Below are 18362 nucleotides of genomic sequence, written 5' to 3'. Positions count from 1 at the left end.
ATCCATTTGATCTCTGTCTGAATTCTCAGATAAGACATTTTCAACCATGGAAACAAATACTTCTGTAACACAAATAAGTGATTTGTACGTAATGTAAAGATTATCCAAAGAATTCCTCACCCTCATGAGAACTGAATTCCTGCCCATTTCTTTTTCCCCTCCAGCCCAAAACTTTATGTCTGTATGAGGATTTATCTTCTACCCCAGGGTGAATCCAATCACTCTTAAGAGTAGAAATCCAATTACTCTCATATCTCTGTAGTAGCTACTGAGACAATTCTGGAAATCTAGAATACTGATTTTAAAATCAATGCCCAGTCTAGAACATTTACTCAGTTACTGCAACATACTACCACAGAGACTATTCCAAGTACTGTGTATGTATTTCCTCATTCAATTTCCTATCACCATCTATCAAATATCACATCCTCAGAGATGCCTTATCTATCCGATCCATGGAGGTATCCCTTCCCCTCTATCTCATTAAACTCATATAATTTCCTTATTAAATTGTGGTATCATTTATCAATTTTTGTCTCCTCTGTTACAATGGAAACTCCAGGAGAGCAGGAGCTTTGTTCTGACCTCAGAGCCAGAAAAAAGTCAGGTGTGCTGCCACTTTGTAAATAGTCAACGAATGAATGAATGAGAAAAAAAATCTACTGATGAAACAAGAAGCCTTTTCATTAACAAAGGCAATAAAATACATTGGAAGCCCAAGTTTTGGGTGGTAGGGAATGACTGGCTGCCCTTGTTATAGGCTTTAAGTCTCCTTCAAAGAGAGTGAACCCAAAAGCCTCTGGCCACTTCTTACTGGTTTTTTTTTTTTTTTTTTTGCTTTTTAGGGCCACACCCACGGCTTATGGAGGTTCTCAGGCTAGGGGTCTAATGGGAGCTGTAGCTGCTGACCTACGCCACAGCCACAGCCACACAGATCCGAGCTGTGTCTGCAACCTATACCACAGCTCACGGCAATGCTGGGTCCTTAACCCACTGAGCAAGGCCAGGGATTGAACTTGCAACCTCATGGTTCCTAGTTGAATTTGTTTCTGCTGTGCTGCAACAGAACTTCTGGTTATGTCTCATTGTAATGCTCCATCTCCCACCTTGAGCAACCTGGCCTGCTCCTTGCTACTCCCCACTGGGAAGATGTGTGGCCTATTCCTCACCCCGCCTCTGTATCACCTGTTCTCCATGCAGATGGGGCATCCTGCATGAAACCAAGTGGAAGATTAAAATGCACCCCCATACAGAGATCAACCAACACCCAGCCCTTAGGCATGGTGCAGGGGGCTGGGACAGGAGAAATTAGTGGACCTGGGGTGGGAGAAATCAGTCCCCAGTCAAGTCTGCAGCAGGGGGATATAAAGGGAAACCCCATCGTTGTGATCTCTTCTCAGATGGAATGGTCCCACCAAAGAGCCCACTGATCAGTAAAAGGATTTGCCAGTTAAGGCTCCAGGGAATGTCCATGATTTTGTTTCCTTGTACATGGAACAGTCTTTTGTAGCCTATTTATGATTTTCAAAGCTTCTAAATTAGTTCCAAAAGCTCTACTTTATCCCAAACCTGCTGAGGGTTGAAATGGAGTTTAGGGTAAGGGAAGAAAGGTAGGGAAATCAGTGAAGAGCAGATGAGCTTCAAGGATGAAAGGAAACACACGACAAAAAGAAATGACAAGATACAGCACAAATGAACGTTTCCACAGAAAAGAAAATCACAGACTTGGAGAATAGACCTGTGGCTGCCTGGGGGGGGAGAGGGAGGGAGTGGGAGGGGTTGCGTGCTTGAGGTTAACGGATGCAAACTATTGCTCTTGGAATGGATTTACAATGAAATCCTGCTGTGTAGCATTGACAACTATGTCTAGATACTTACATTGCAACACAACAATGGGAGGAAAAAGTATGTACACATGTATGTGTAACTTGGCCCCCATGCTGTACAGTGGAAAAATAAATAAATTAACGAAAAAGAAATGACAAGAAAATCATCAAATACATGGGCCCTCCTCCTTCTAGAGACTGTTTTCAGGTCTCCTTACATCCTGTTTGTGACCAGATGTCAACAAACTATTAACAGTGAAACCTATTCATGCTTCTCTTAGAGGCAACTGTACCACGTACCACTATCCAAGAAGCCATCTAGTTCACACGGCATTTATTGAAACTATTTCTTTCCTCAACCTGGCAATGTGGTCTGAGCATTCATTAGTTTTATGACATTCATGGATAAATTATTTATGATTTTTATTGGTGAGCTCAAAAGTACACATTATGTAGTGCTTTCAGCAAAGTGTGAATTTGTGGACTAGAGCGAAGTAAAGTTAAGCTTTTATGAACAAAGTCAGTAACATACAAAAAGACAGACGGCCTCCCAGGATGGAAGCAGAGAGTTCAATTCTTGATAGAAGTCTAAAGCAATTTCATTAAAAAAAAAAGTTATTTAATGTCAAAAAAAGATTGACTGGTAGCACCAAAAGACAAAAAAGGGAGTCAGAAAGGTGTAATTTAGATAATTTTATCGATCAACATAAGTGAGAAGGGGACATGGAAGCTGGAGGTCAGAGCTCCAGGTACCGTGTCCACTATGCAACATTGCAATACCATCTGTCCTCACCCTTCTAATTCCTAACACATAAGCCAATCCTTTGACTACGAATATACTATATAGTAATGACCTCACTAAAAGTTAATAAATTATCACATAGAGTACATACCTTGAGTATATAATTCCCTCTACACTACAAACATTTTAAACAAACTTTATTGCTCTACATATTAGCCTCTTGCCATTTGGTGAGTCAAATCATCTTAGAGTATAATGTAAAAGTGGAATTTCTGGCCCTACAAGGTAAGGCATCCAGAAACATGGTTTAACCAAGGTGTATTTTAATTTCCTCCTGCTAAAGGAACATGCAACAAAATCACATTGTTTCGAAAGTCCTTATGCTAATGTTTCTCATTTTCATTTAATACTGACTGAGCATTTCCTTTATGCCAGCTCATGTACAATTACTCAAAAATAATCGACTCAACGAATTTCTCATGATAACAGAACAGATAGGTTCTGCTATTATCCCCATTTTACAAATGAGGGAACTGAGAGGCTCTGAAGATTATGGAACTTGACCATAGTCTACAGAGCCAGGATTCAAATCCAGGAAACCTAGCTCCAGAGTATATGCTGATAGCCACTATTACACTGTTTCCCATGATAGCAACAATGCATCTGGAACTTTTTAAAAAAATCTTTATGTCCAAAGTAATTATTTTAGATGTCTCTCTTTTTAACATTTTATAATAGTGTAGAATATAAACCAATAATTCTTCACTGTCAGATATAAAAGAATCTACATTTAAATGTCTTACCAGTTATCTCTGCCATCACAGAAAAGAACCTTGGTGAAAAATGACACAGGTTTAGATGATGTGAAACTGAGTTGGCAGGCGAGCGGAGCATTGATTCCACTGGGAGAGCCCTTAATGACTTTGCCTTTTGGAAAATTCACCGAAAGAGGCTGAATCTCATTACCACCAAGAAGTCTTGCTGGGGAAATCTGGACATTTAAAGTTGAATCTCTGTTTAAAAATTTAAAAAAAGGCTCAAAATATGTGCAAGTAATTGGATTTAATGTGTTTTCCTTGTTTTTTGAATCATTAGAAAAAATAAAACAATAAATATTTACAATAATATGCCCAATTACTAAAGATACTTTTGTAATCTCCCTCATTTTCTGGTCACAGCTTAAGTAAAATTGATAACATATTAATTTAACCAAGCACCATATAAGATGATCAAAAGTTCCTTTTGTCCTCTCAGTATTAAAAATGAGAATTAAAATGCCTGATTAAATACAATGTGTTTTTAACCACAGCCATGATAAAAAGTGTTGCCCTTAAATATATCCTGAAAAAACTTTACAAAAAATTACCTCTTTATTAGCTAAGGTTTTACTGCATGAAGATTAAATAATATTAACAAATGCATATACACATATCTTTTTTAAATTTGGGTACTGTTAAGCACTGTAAACATATTTCATGAATATTTTTTTTAATCATTACAATTTAAAAATTCTATTTAATGTTTACATATTTCATTATATAATTTATTTAGCCAATCTAAAATGTTTCTTATATTTAATAGCATAGTATGTGTTATTCCCTTTCAACCTAGTTACTACTTGATAACTTTTAGTTGTCAATAAATATTTTACCACATGACTTTGCTTTATTATATATGTAAGGTTCCTATAGCAAGTAAGAGGTATTAAAATATGGAAACCATATTACCCTAGTATTTCTTTTTATTTTTTGGTTATTTCCTTTTTTTTTTTTTTTTTTTTTTTTTTGGCACAATGGGTAGCGGCTTGATGTGGGATCTCAGCTCCCAGACCAAAGACTGAACCCAAGGTGCAGCAGTTAAAGTGCTGAGTCTTAACTAGTCCACCAGAGAATTCCCATCTCTAGTATGTTAAACAGAATGAAGATTATTCAGCTAATTCACCAGAAAAAGTAGAGTCTCAACTTGAATTAGTTAAATTCATAAGGTTCATCAGACAAAGCATGAAAAAGTAGTTTATTAATCAGGTTTGAATCCAATTCCATTGCTAATTAACAACATGTCATTGGATAAGTCATTAATGCAGATGGTTTTAGCTGTATATATAATGAGAATAGGTTACATCATCTTTAGTCTCTTTCACATGCTCATTTCTTTGTATCATGTTTTGTAAGACTCAGCTTTTAACTTGACGTAGCTTTAAAACTGATACCATTATACATTAATTCAAAACCTGAGATTAAAACATTAATTCATATATAATATTTCTTGACAAAATAAAGTACTTTCTAGTACAATATAATTCAAGTCACTTCTATTTCCTGTTTAAGCAACAGAGTTTAGTGTCTACTTATAAAATAAGGTCTTAGAAAAACTGTGAATCCCAGAGTCGTCAAGTTAATGCTGAAGAACTAAACTCTCTCACAAGACAGCATTTAGAGCAATGTACAAGGCATAAGTAAGCACTCATCATCTCTTGCAAGCCAAATGGGAAAAACTGAAAGTCATGACATGCTCCTCAACTTGGATACTTTTCATTTATTTCCAATCGTTACATCACATTTGGAACTTGTTTTCTCTGGATCTCAGAGTGCTTAACTATAAAATCAGATACTGAACTAGAGAAGCTCTGATGTGGATCCAAGATCTGGCAGTTTATGAAAATAACACTAATAGGCAATTCACATTGGTACACAAATCCTCACAATTTATATAATTTTAACATGTCAACTAGCTACTCTCTACGTCTATTTCTAAAGCTATAAGCAGGCATATATTTCTAAATAAAAATTTGTTTGGTTTTATTTTCCTGTCATTTTATATAAAGGATATCAATATATGTCTTGAGCTTTTTTTTATTAATCTCAGTATCTCTAAGATACCTATTTGCCTCATTAGTTGAAAATGCTCTACTTCACAGCTATAAAATATGCATGCATATATATCACACAGCTATAAAATACGCATGCACATATATCACAAATTATTGATCCTTTCATCTGTCACTGGACATTTGTGCAGTTCTCAGAATTTGCTATTCTGAATAATATAACTATGAATAATTTCAAACTTACCTTGCAGTACACATGTGCAAGAGTTTTCTTTCTTTCTTTTTTTTTTTTTTTTTTTTTGTCCTCACCCCTGGCATGTGGAAGTTCCTGGGCCAGGGATCAAACCTGTGCCACAGCAGTGACCAGAGCTGCTGCAGTGACAATGCTGGATCCTTAACCCACTGCACCACAAGGGAACTCCTTTTTCTTTTTTTATTGAAGTATATTTGATTTACAATGTTATATTAGTTTCAGGTGTACAGTATAAGAAGTGATTCAATATTAGTTATTTTAAAAATATTAACTATATTCTCTTATATAATACATCTTTGTAGCTTATTATATATATGTGTATATACACACTTTCTTGACACTTAGGTTGCTTCCATACTTTGGCTATTGTAAATAATGTTGCTATGAACACTGGGGTGCATGCATCTTTTCAAACTGGTGTTTTTGTTTCCTTTGGATATATACCCAGGGATGGAATTACTGGATCATATGGTGGTTCTATTTTTAATTTTTTTGAGGAACCTCCATACTGTTTGCCATAGTGGCTTGGCCAATTTACATTTCCACCAACTGTAAACAAGGGCTCTCCTTTCTCAACATCCTCAGAATGACAACAGTCATTCTGACAGGTGTGAGGTGATATTTTGCTGCAGTTTTGGTTTTCATTTCACTGATGAGTTTTTCTTGCATATACAGTGAAGTGCAATTGTTGGACTGTGAAATATGTAGATATTATACTTTACATAGTATCATCCTGTATGGTCTTACTCACTGACAATGTGACTTCTTGACATTTGCTGACCTAGAACAGGCAAAACACTATCTTATTGTAGTCTCTAATTTTTATTTCCAAGTTTATAAACAGGTTGGTTAAATGTCATCATGTGTTTGTTTTACATTCATGAATTCTTATCTGTGAAATTCCTATTGGAACTTTGTGCCAACATTTCCATTATTTGCTATTTTTCTGATTAATTTTTATCAGTCATTTATTTTACTGTTAGCATGATTTTAAGTCTTGTTTAAGAAACCTTTCTCTACCCAGAGATATTAAAATTGTTTTCTCTATTTTTTTTGTATTTTGCCTTTCACATTTAAGCCTTTAATCCACGTGTAATGAATTTTTGTTTAAGAAAGGAATCCAGTTTGAAATATTCCATTCAATCAATTGTTCCAACACTAACTATTGAATAGTAATCTCTTTTCTCCAAAGAGATACACTATCTTTATCATATATTCAGTATCTATTCATGTGTAGGCCTTTTTCAAGTCTTTTTATTCTATTCTTTTGCTCATTTTATTTATCACTGCACCAGTATCAAGGTGACTTAGTTTTGATACTTGGGAAGACACTTTTCACCTTGTTCTCTTTCTTCAGGGATGACTTGGCTATTCTTGAACCTTGATTCTTCCATATAAAATTTAGACTTTTACTTGCCAATCTCTATGAAAATTTTTATTTGAATTTGTACTGCAGTTGCATGAAATATCTAAACTGATTTGTGAACTGTCCTTTTTACAATACTGAATACCCCAATCCACAAATATGGTGTAAATCTTCACTTATTTATGAGCTCTTTGACATTAGTTTTAATTTTTAAATTTTTTAAAATTTTAGTTTTTCTCTATATTGTTCCATATAATTCTTCCTATTATCTTTAATTGTTAACATTTTTATGAATAGTAGTTTTGCAATTGCAAGTTCTAATGTTGTATGCTGAAATGCTGTTGAATTTTAAATACTGGATTTACATCTGTGTGTCTTGATAAATGATTTTCATAGCTTAAAAAATCTGCATATAGATTCCTTTAATTTCCCATACAGAAAGTTTTCTAATCAACAGATAATGATAGTTCTGAAGCATATATTCCTCTCCTCATATATTTTATTTCTCTTAATTCCCTGCATGGACTAGGTTCTCCAGTAAAATGTGTTAGAGATGCAGTGATAATAGGCATCCTTGGAGTTCCCGTCATGGTGCAGCAGAAACAAATCTGACTGGGAACGATGAGGTTGCGGATTTGATCCCTGGCCTTGCTCAGCGGGTTAAGGGATCCGACGTTGCCGTGAGCTGTGGTGTAGGTCGCAGACACGGCTTGGATCTGGCGTTGTTGTGTGGCACAGCCAGCAGCTACAGCTCCGATTAGACCCCTAGCCTGGAAACCTCCATGTGCCGTGGGTGGGGCCCTGAAAAGACAAAAGACCAAAAAAAAAAAAAAAAAAGGCATCCTTGCCTTTTTTTTTTAAACTTATGTATGTTTGTGTGTGTGTGTGTGTGTGTATGTATATATGCATGTATGTCCTTAGGGCCACACTCACAGCATATGGAGGTTCCCAGGCTCAGGGTTGAATCAGAGCTGTAGCTGCTGGCCTACACCACAGCCACAGCAATGTGGGATCTGAGCTACATATGCGACCTACACCACAGCTAATCTCAAACCACCAATTCATCTTTCCCCCCACCTGCCCCCTTTGGTAACCATAAAGTAAATGAAATCAAAAGGCACCTTAGCTTTTCAGACATTTGGCAAACCTTGGAATACTAGGCTATACCCAAGTTGATCACGATCTATTAAAATACATTACATATGTGATATATATTATATTGAGATATATGTACATATATCACTTATTAAGAATTACTGTACATATATTCATAAGAGATTGGCCTATAATTTACTTTTCTCACACTGTCATTATCAAATTTTATAATAAAAAAATTCTGACTTTATAAAACAAATTACAGCACATTCTCCCTCTTTTTGCTCTCTGGAAATATTTGTACAAGGTTTGATTTATTAGTTTCTTGAAAGTTTAGTAAAACTTGCCTATAAAATCATTAAAGATGGTGTTTTCCTTGTGAGATGATATTAACTACTGATTCAAAGACTTTCTATTTATTTTCACTGTGGTTTTAGTAAACTATAATACATAAAATACATATTTATTATTTATATAATATTTATTACATTTATTTTTACAAATGTCTCATTTCATTTAAGTTTTCAAATATATTGGAATAAATTTCTTTGTAGTATTTTGATTATCTCATTTTTCTCCACTGGATATAGGTTTATACCTCATTATTCTTAATATTATTTAGTTGTTCCTTTCCTATTTTTGTTCCCTGTCAACTTCACTGTAACAGTGTCCATTGCATTGGTATTTCAAAGAACCAACTTTTGGTTTTAGTGAGCCTATCTTCTATATATTTGTTTTCTATTCCTTTAATTTCTATTATTTTTCATTTTGTCTGCCCTTGGATTTAATCTAGTAGTCTCATTTATTAAATCGAGTAACTGAAACTTCCAATACTTTTTAAAAGCTGATCGGCATTTATAACTGTATTTCCATCTAAGTATCATTTTTATTGCATTAGATAAATTTACTTATTCATTTTTTGCATAACCACTGGAATTTTGGTATTTATTTCATGTAACAGATGCAGTTTACTTAACAGAGATGCAGGCCTAATTGTCTACAGAAAGCAACAGAAGTCACAGTATCTCTTTCAACTTTAGTCTTTGACTCTAATACTCAAAGACTGTTTAAAGCATTTGACTGCATTATATATACCCATGATTCTCAGCAAATGTTGTTTTCATGTTTTGATATACAGTATATTATTATATATTTGCAAAATTCAATATGATATTTTCTTTGGCACTCTACAAAAGCTTTTTTCAACATTTCTAGAAATATATGGGAGATCTGTTATCATTTATTGATTTTTATTTTAATTATCAGAGGACAATCTATATTATGTCAACTCTTTAAAATTTGTTAAACATGAAATACAGAATGATACAATTTCAGTTTTTGGAAATATCCATGTATAATTGAGAAAAATGTATTATCTAACTGCAGGGTGCAGTAAACTGTAATACTATTTTAACACTATTTTTAATAATATTAGTATTAAATGAGGCTTTTTAAATATCTTGTTCAAATCATTTTATCTATGCAAATATCTCTGACTTCTAAATTCATCAGTAATTGACATATATGTTGAAATATCTTACAACATAGGACAAATTTTCAATTTTCCCTTGTTATTTTAATTTGAGGTTCATATATTCTAAGACCTTTATAATTGTGAATATAATTTTAGAATTCTGATATTTTCCAGTTTGGCTCTATCTCTTATACTTATTTAATTACTTTTCTTTTTTTGTTTGTTTTTTTTTTTTTTGTCTTTCTGCCTTCTTTCTAGGGCTGCTCCCACGGCATATGGAAGTTCCCAGGCTAGGGGTCTAATCAGGGCTGTAGCTGCCGGCCGACGCCACAGCCACAGCAACTCGGGATCCGAGCCGTGTGTGCAACCTACACCACAGCTCACGGCAACGCCGGATCCTTAACCCTTAACCCTGAGCAAGGCCAGGGATCGAACCCACAACCTCATGGTTCCTAGTCAGAATCGTTAACCACTGCACCACGACGGACACTCCAATGACTTTCCTGTATTAAAAATGTTTTACCTCTTAAAGTTATCACATGTGACAATAATACTTTTATCCAACTTTCTTTTGGTTATGCTGCTATATCTTTTCCTATGATTTTACTTTGGTGGTTCTCAACTGGGAGTGGTTTTGCTCTCCAGAGGACATGTTGCAATATATGGAGACATTTTTTTTTTCTTTCACAACTGTGGAGGGAGGATGTTATTGGTAGTGGCCAGAGAGGCTGCTAAATATCCTACAAAGTACAGGATAGATTCTAACAAAAAAAAAAAAAAAAAAAAAAAAAAAGAATTTTCATCCCCAATATATCAATAGTTCTAAAGTTGAAAAACTGTTCTTTCTCCTTATGTTTCATGTACACTTCTCTTAATAGGAAGTTGGATTTTTTTTCTTATTTAACAGTTTCTGTCTTTTAACTGGTCACAGTAAACTATTTACATTACATTGAATTACTCAACTATTTAGGGCTTTTATCACCATTTTTGTTTCAGTTTTCCCTTGCTTTAAAAAGTATGCTTCTCTGGGAGTTCCCATTGTGGCACAGCAGAAACAAACCTGACTAGTATCCATGAGGATGTGGGTTAACTCCCTGGCCTTGCTCGCTCAGTGGGTTAAGGATCTGGCATTGCCATGAGCTGCGGTGTAGGCCATAGAGTCAGATCCCACGGTGCTGTGGCTGTAGCACAGGCTGGCAGCTGTAGCTCTGATTCAACCCCTAGCCTAGGAACTTCCATATGCCATGGGTGTGGCTCTAAAAAGCAAAAACAAAAAAAAGTGTGTTTCCCTTATAAAGTTAACTGAGGTTTTGTTTGTGTAATTACATACAAACTTAGGTTTAGTGGATGCCCTTAAAATCTAACCCTACATACTTTATTTAGAAATATATATAATGTACATTTAGGTATTACTGGGTCACTCTGCTGAACAACAGAAATTGAAGAAACATTGTAAATCAACTATATTTCTATAAAAAATAAACCCATAAAAATATAATATCCAAAAGTTATATTTGGTTCATTTTTCAATCTATATTGTACAATCCACTAATTTTTATAATGCCATCTTTTATTTTTTTAAAAGATTCATATTCTGTGTCTGATAATTCCAGTATCTGATTTACTTAAGAACCTAAATCTTAAGATGGTTGTTTGTGCGGACTCTAAGTTAGGAGTCACAAACTCTAAGTTTGCGTCTTCCCTCCGTAAGTTTTGTGATGCTTGACACTGTGCTCCTTTCTGACTGAGCACCATCTGTGGAAACTGAAATATGGGCCAAAACCAATGGTAGCTTCTTTTAAGGTAGAAGTTTACAGAGTGAAGAGGTATTATCAGTATCATCTGGAAACTTACCAGAAATACAAATTATTTCATTCCACTCCAGGCTTATTGAATCATAAATTCTGGGGAAAGGATCCAACAATCTCTGTTGTAAAAAGACCTTAGGAAGATGCTGATATACACCAAAGTTTAAGAACCACTGATCTAGAGAAGATTTGCTTGCTTCTGCTGAAAGGTAGGAGGACTTACTGAAATGCAACCATTTTAGCCTCTTTCAGTGTCCCTGGATTAAGCCAGGTTTCTGAAATTAAGTTTTCCTATTTAAAGTTATCCCAAGATTTAAGAACAAGACTGTATTCAGCATGTTACCTCAGCTCACTGCTCCTACTCTGGTTTCAGCTTCTAAGTATGTTTTGGTTTGGTTTAATCTGAACCCCTTGGAGACCTCCTACACTTCTCGGTAGGCCAGCAGTTATATACAGAAACACACACGCAAGCTCTATTTGCTTTGTACTGTGAGGGTGTATAATGCATCTAGGCCAGTACAGGACTGGGGTGGGCGCTATTTATAAAGTTTTTTAAAAAATGAAAACAGATCGCAAATTGTATTCCTCTATAGCGTGTGCATACGACAGGCAGAATTTTGTAATGACCAAGAGTTCTGTTTCTTAGTGTAAAAACTTCCTAATTCCTTGGGTGGGAGGATCTGTAAATATGATAATACATCACTTTGGTGATTAAGCTATGCTATATGACAATAGTAAAGGCACTTTCCATATGTAATTAAGGTCTCCACTCAATGGAATTTGAGTAAGCAAAAGGGAGATAATTATGGGTGGATCAGATTTAATCAGGTGAGAGAGAAAAGTCAGAGAGATACTATCCTTCTGGCTTTGAATGAGTTAAATACCATCTTGTGAAGAAGGGGCAACGTTTCTATGACTTGAGGGTGCCATCTAAGGGCTGAGAGTTGTCTGAGCCAATAGCCAGCAAGAAAATGATGCCTTAGTCCTACAACTACAACAAGTAATTCTGCCAACAACCAGAGATCTTGTAGGAGGACTGAGCCTCAGATGAGAACGCTGCTACAGCCCACACCTTTATTTCTGCCTCCTGAGACCTTGATCAGTGGATTGGATGCCTGACCACCACCCCTCCCAAAAAAAAAACTCATGTTGTAAGGCACTGAGTCTGTGGTAATCTGTCACATAGAACAAGACAATTAATACACTGAATTTTTAAGCCTGCTTCTTATTCCACGAAGAGAGACATACCAAAAAAATTCCCAAGAAAATTAAATGGCTACCTGTGAGATACCTAAATGGGCTTTTTTGGGGGGGGGGTAATTTAAAGGTACAGTTACATATTTTAATAGTTCACTCTAACTACAGAAACAAATCAGTCATTGGTCCTGACTCATAGAACACAGACATAAACAAAAAAGCATCTAAAGAAAATGTGATAAATTCACATTAAGCACTTACCTGTAATAGTTCTGAGGTAAAATGTTGATATCAACCACAGCTGTTACATCCAAAGGAACAGGAGTGAAAAATATGAAAGCAGGGTCAAACAATAAGTTGGGTAATTTTACCTCTCCAACCAGATGTAACATTTGATAGCAAACTGGATTATCATTTAAACGCATAGGAATATCCGCTGTGTATTTTCTAGGATGTTCTAATGAAAGAAAAACATTTTTATAAAGTATTTTAGATTAGTTCACACACACACACACAAAAACATTTACATAGTTTAAACCTTACTAAATATTAAGAGGTCCTAGGAAGTTAAGGCTCAGTGGAGCAGAACAGATTACCCAGAAACTGGATGTATCCTACTAATGAACTTAAGACATGTAATGAGGTGCCATTAAAATAAAAATCTTTTAAAGTGCACTCTCTAGAAATAGAGTGAGTCTCCTTAAAAGTAGATTTCCATTATTATGGGAAAATACATATACCTTGGGGGAAGAGTACAACAGAACTTCTTTTCTTTCATTGCTTTTTATGCCTTAACAGGAGCTGCCCATCCCTTTAGTATATGAGGTATGAAGATGAGGTCAGGTAGCTGCGTTGAGGATCTCAGGAGATGAATGAGAAATGAATATGCTGACAGAAAAAGGGACGTGCTTTTGCCCAGGCTTTTAGTTTCATGAAAGGCTGTCAGGGTCATTGACTGGCCAATTTCACCTCATAGGAAAAGACAGGAAATTCCCATGTGGCAACTCACAGGAGGAATGGCAGTCTGTACTGGAGAAAAGGGCTCAGTACAGGAGGCAGCAGCCTGGTCTCAGACCACAGGTGCCATCACAACAAGTTGCCAGTGCCTTTTAAGACCCAAATCGCCAAACAGAAGTCTTATAGGGATAAAACATGATCTGGTAAATATGAATTCAAGGTAATATCTTAGAATTCAAAATGTACTTAATTCTGAATTTTGAATGGGCTGCTTTGAGATTATTTCTGGGTTTCAGAAGTACTAAAGGTTTCTAGGTAAATGGACAAAGAGGTTCCTTGAATGACCTAAGGCTACTGGGCATTTATGAACAGATGAACAAATGTTTTCAAGTTGAGGTATGCATTCTCTCTCATCTCTCATGTGAGATGTAAGTTATATAAAGATGTTACAGGCATGCTCAATTTTTTAAGAGTTAGGATGGGATCTTAAGGAAGGAACCATAGGTTGGACTGCTTGGGCTCAGCCCCATAATAAAGGAAAAGTCAAATGGAAATGTTTCTTATTTTTTTCTAGATGATCCAGTCCATTTCATCTGGATAAGAATGTTGATAGGGGCATAAAGAAGAAGCTCTGTACCGAAATACAGATGGTAGCTTTGGCTGGACTAGCTTTTGTTGTATTTCTTTTAGGACCAGACACAGTAGAAGTAATGAAGAAATACATAGAAATACACAGAAATATATAATTAAACCTAATTATTTTTAGAAAGTAAACTTCAGAATGCAGAGAATATTTGATATTTTACATCATGTTTTCAGAGTTCTAAACAGAGGTAGTAAAAGATGACACATTTTAAATATCTACTAATCACAGTATCCCACATTCTGTTTCTCACACACAAATCTGAAGTGACTATAAAGGCCAGAGTAAGAGATGTTCTGGGCACCGATTTAATGCAACACTATGCTAACAGAATATTACCGAGAGGGCACACGTACAGCTCAATGAACGCTCTAAAAAACGTAAAAGTGGTAATAGGTTCCTAACCTGTCTTTTATATTGGTAACATAGCTAGTCATGGGTATTTTATTGCCACATATATAAAATACAGCAGTGTTCCAGAAATCCTGATGCAAATAATGTACTGAGGAAGGGCTCTCAGGAGGAACCCATGGGTAGAAGAAGAAAGCAGAGTAGGGCAGAACAACAACCTATGAAAAGTTGTAGGTGAGACTACACATTCAACCTGATCCTGTTACAGCAGGCAGATATCGAGACATGAGCAGAAAAAGGGTGGAGTGATCCATTGGCCAGGTGGCTGGAAACCACACATCATGTAAACAGCACGGTTTGTAGACAGACAAAGAAAAGCTGGAGTCTCCAGACTGACAGGAAACCACACATTTTGGGGTGATACGTGTCCTGGAAGAAGACAAAGAAAGATGGAAAAGGCCTGGAATCTCCAGCATTCAAATGTATCCTGTTGCTCATTATATCCTCATTATACTAAAATCAGCCTTGCAGATAAGAAGTACCCATCATGTACAGACTCCATGACACTTCTAATCAAGGCTAAATAAGGACAAAAATCCCTCCTCCCTTCAGGAAGGTGGAGCTGGAATGAAAATCAGGGAATACAACCCCAAACTCCTCCTTCCCAATGAATACTCTGCCCTTCAATTGCGTAACTCCTCATAACTAGTTGCCAAAGTAACCCAGGGCAGTCTGTCTGACTGCTCTCCCTCTGACAGGATATTCTTGCTTAAATAAATCCTCACTTTACTTTCTTGATCTCCCTATCTTGTTTCTGAATTCTTTCTGCAAATGATTCTTTCACCAGGAAGAATCCCTTAGGGAACTCTGAGATCTCTGATAGGAGGGAGAAGGGGCTAGGCCACTTGAGGTAGAGGTGGTGCTTAGGCTTAACCACCTAGGCATTTCTGCATGAGGCATCTTCCTTCAGCCAAAAGAATTCCTCTGGAAAAGGGGACAAACACAGCCTGCCAGGAGCCAACATGCATGACTGAGAGAGGGATAGAAAAGCCCAATAATGGGAATGTGAATAAACCCAAATGGCATATACAATGTAATCTTAACAGTGCTTCGTAAGCAAGAAGAATTAGGAAGAGTAACAGGTAAGTTACTATAACGCCCATTTAAATAGAAAAATAGTCTGGAAATGGCATTTGGTATGCTTCTTTAGCTACGCTATACAAACTATAAAGGTACTTAAGCAGATGCTTTTAATTAGAGACAAATACTAGTATAGACTTCTTCAAAAAAAGAGGAAAAAAACTCTTCATAGTTATTTTTCAAGCACCTTCTGGCTGCTCCTTTGCTCCTGTCTGCTTAAAGAAGCTAGTTGTCAATACCTTCTCTTCCTGAAGCTCATTACCTGAAAAATTCCATGTTTTCTCATATTGAGAATTTTCTAAGATATGCACACCCTGGGTGTCAGGCTCATGAAACACTGAGAGTATTTACATGAAAACTAAGAACAATCTTATCCAAGGTGAGGGAGAGTCTAGTCACACAAATTAGATTCAAGAACAATGGTTTAGATTCAGAAGGGATTTGAGGTTTGCCAAGAGATCAGTATGGGTAACATATACTAGCTCAGCCCCAGGCTCCATCCTGTGGTAGTCCAATAAAGTTGGGATGAAAACTAAAAACCACATCATTAAAACTCTTGAAAGCCCTGACAATATAAGGCAGCCCTGGTCAGTGACCAACATAACCAGGTCCAGCCAAAGTGGAGATAAAGTATATCTGCACTTTAAGTGATAAAGATATCAAAGGTTGCATCTACAAGGCAAAGGAAATAGGCACAGAGGCCCTGACCATGATTTAAAAGGAAAGGCTGAATGTCAGACTTGAGATGGGATTGAGATGGTGGAGTAGAAGGAATAGAGCTCACCTTCTCTCACGAAAAAAACAAGATTACAGTCAACTGCTGAACAACCATCAACAAAATAGACTAGAAACTATCAAAAAAGATATCCTACACCAAAAGACAAAAAGGACAACACAACAAGAGGATAGGAGCAGCAATTACGCTATATAAGAAATCCCATACCCACTGGGTGAGTGGATCACAGACTGGAAAGTAACCATATCAAAGAGGCTCGTCCACGGAAGTGAGAGTTCCAAACCCCACGTCAGGTTCCCAAACCTGGGGATCTGGCATTGGGAGGAGGAGCCCCTGGAGCATTTGATATTGAGGGCCGGCAGACCATGTGCACAAGAGCTACCTGGGACTAGGGGGAAATGGAGACTCCACTCTTGAAAGGCACACACAGGATCTGTGTGCACTGTGTCCCAGGGAAAATCAGAGACTCCATAAGAATCTGGGTCAGAAGTGCCTGTGGTTCTTGGAGGATCTCCTGGGAAAACGGATTAACTGTGGCTTGCTGTGGGGGAAGGATATTGGAGGCAAAGGTCTCAGAAATAATCAACAGTGTGAACTCCTCTAGAGATGGCCATTGTGGAAAAATCTCGTCCCAACCATCAGGGCTGAGAAGCCCCAGGCCAAACAACAAACCAGGTGGGAACACGACCCCACCCCTCAGCAAAGAAGCTGCCTAATGACCCCTACCCAGGTGCAGAGCCACTTCGAATCATACCCAGAGACAAAGCCCCACCCACCAGAGGTTCCATCTTCCAGTGGGCAGGCAATGGTCCCTCCCATCAGGAAGCCTGCAACAAGCCCCCTGTACCAACTTCAGCCACAAGGGGGGCAGACATCAGAAACAAGAGAGGCTACAAATTTATTGCCTGCAAAAAGGAAACAACATTAAAAATCAATACAAAAGGCAGAGAATTATGACTCAGATGCAGAAACAAGAAAAAAAATAGAAAAACAGCTAAGTGATCTGGAGATTATAAAATCTCCATGAAAAAGATTTTAACAATAGTAAATATGATTCAAGATCTTGGAAATAAACTGGGGGCAAAGACTGATAAATTACAGGAACCATCAAACAAGAAAATAGAACATATAAAGATTAAGCAAGAAGAGATGCAAAATATAAGAACTGAAATAAAAAAATTCACTGAAAAGAACCAACAGCAGAATACAGGAGGAAGAAGAACAAATAAGTGAGGCGGAAGGCAGACTGGTGGAAATCACTGATGTGGAATAGAATAAAAAGAAAATGAGGACACTTTCAGAGAACTCTGGGACACATATTAATCAAACTGACCAAAATTAAAGACAAAGGGAAAATCCTGAAAGCAGCTACGGAAAAGAAACAAATAACATACAGGAAGCCCAATAAATTATCTGCTGATTTTTCAGCAGAAACTCTGCATGCCAGAAAGGCGTGGCACCACATAATTAAAGTGAGGAATTTAAAAAACCTCCAACCAGGATTATTCTACCCAGCAAAGCTCTCATTCAGATATGAAGGAAAAATCAAAAGCTATAAAGTCAAGCAAAAGCTAAGAGATTTCAGCACCACTAAAGCAGCTTTACAACAAATACTAAAGGAACTTCTCTAGGTGGAAAAGAAAAGGCCACAAGCATAAACAAAAATATTACAAATGACAAGGCTCACAGGGAAAGGCACACATATAGTAAAGGCAGGAAATCATCCACACACAAATATGCTACCAAAAGCAGAAATTGTGAAGAGAGCATAAATGCAGGATACTGAAGATGCATTTACAATTAAGAGACTAACAACTTAAAATAATCTTGTATATATAGAGACTCCTATATCAAAACTTCATGGTAACTGCAAACCAAAAATCTACAACACATACACACACAAGTAAGAAAACGCAATCCAAAGACAACACTAAAGATAGTCATCAA

General features: G+C 36.6%; 1 protein-coding gene across 1 annotated transcript in view; it reads right to left on the bottom strand.

Moving 5' to 3' along the window:
- Positions 1–18362, bottom strand: part of CFAP47 (cilia and flagella associated protein 47) — a 452401-nt gene that overhangs the window by 339154 nt on the left and 94885 nt on the right. Inside the window, 2 exon segments of the mRNA XM_021080094.1 lie at positions 3372–3581; positions 12850–13045. Coding sequence (XP_020935753.1) covers positions 3372–3581; positions 12850–13045 — 406 coding nt within the window.

Source organism: Sus scrofa, chromosome X, assembly GCF_000003025.6.
Source record: "Sus scrofa isolate TJ Tabasco breed Duroc chromosome X, Sscrofa11.1, whole genome shotgun sequence".
Lineage (NCBI taxonomy): Eukaryota > Metazoa > Chordata > Mammalia > Artiodactyla > Suidae > Sus > Sus scrofa.
Note: the sequence above shows the minus strand (reverse complement) of the source record. Positions and strands in the feature narration are given on the sequence as shown.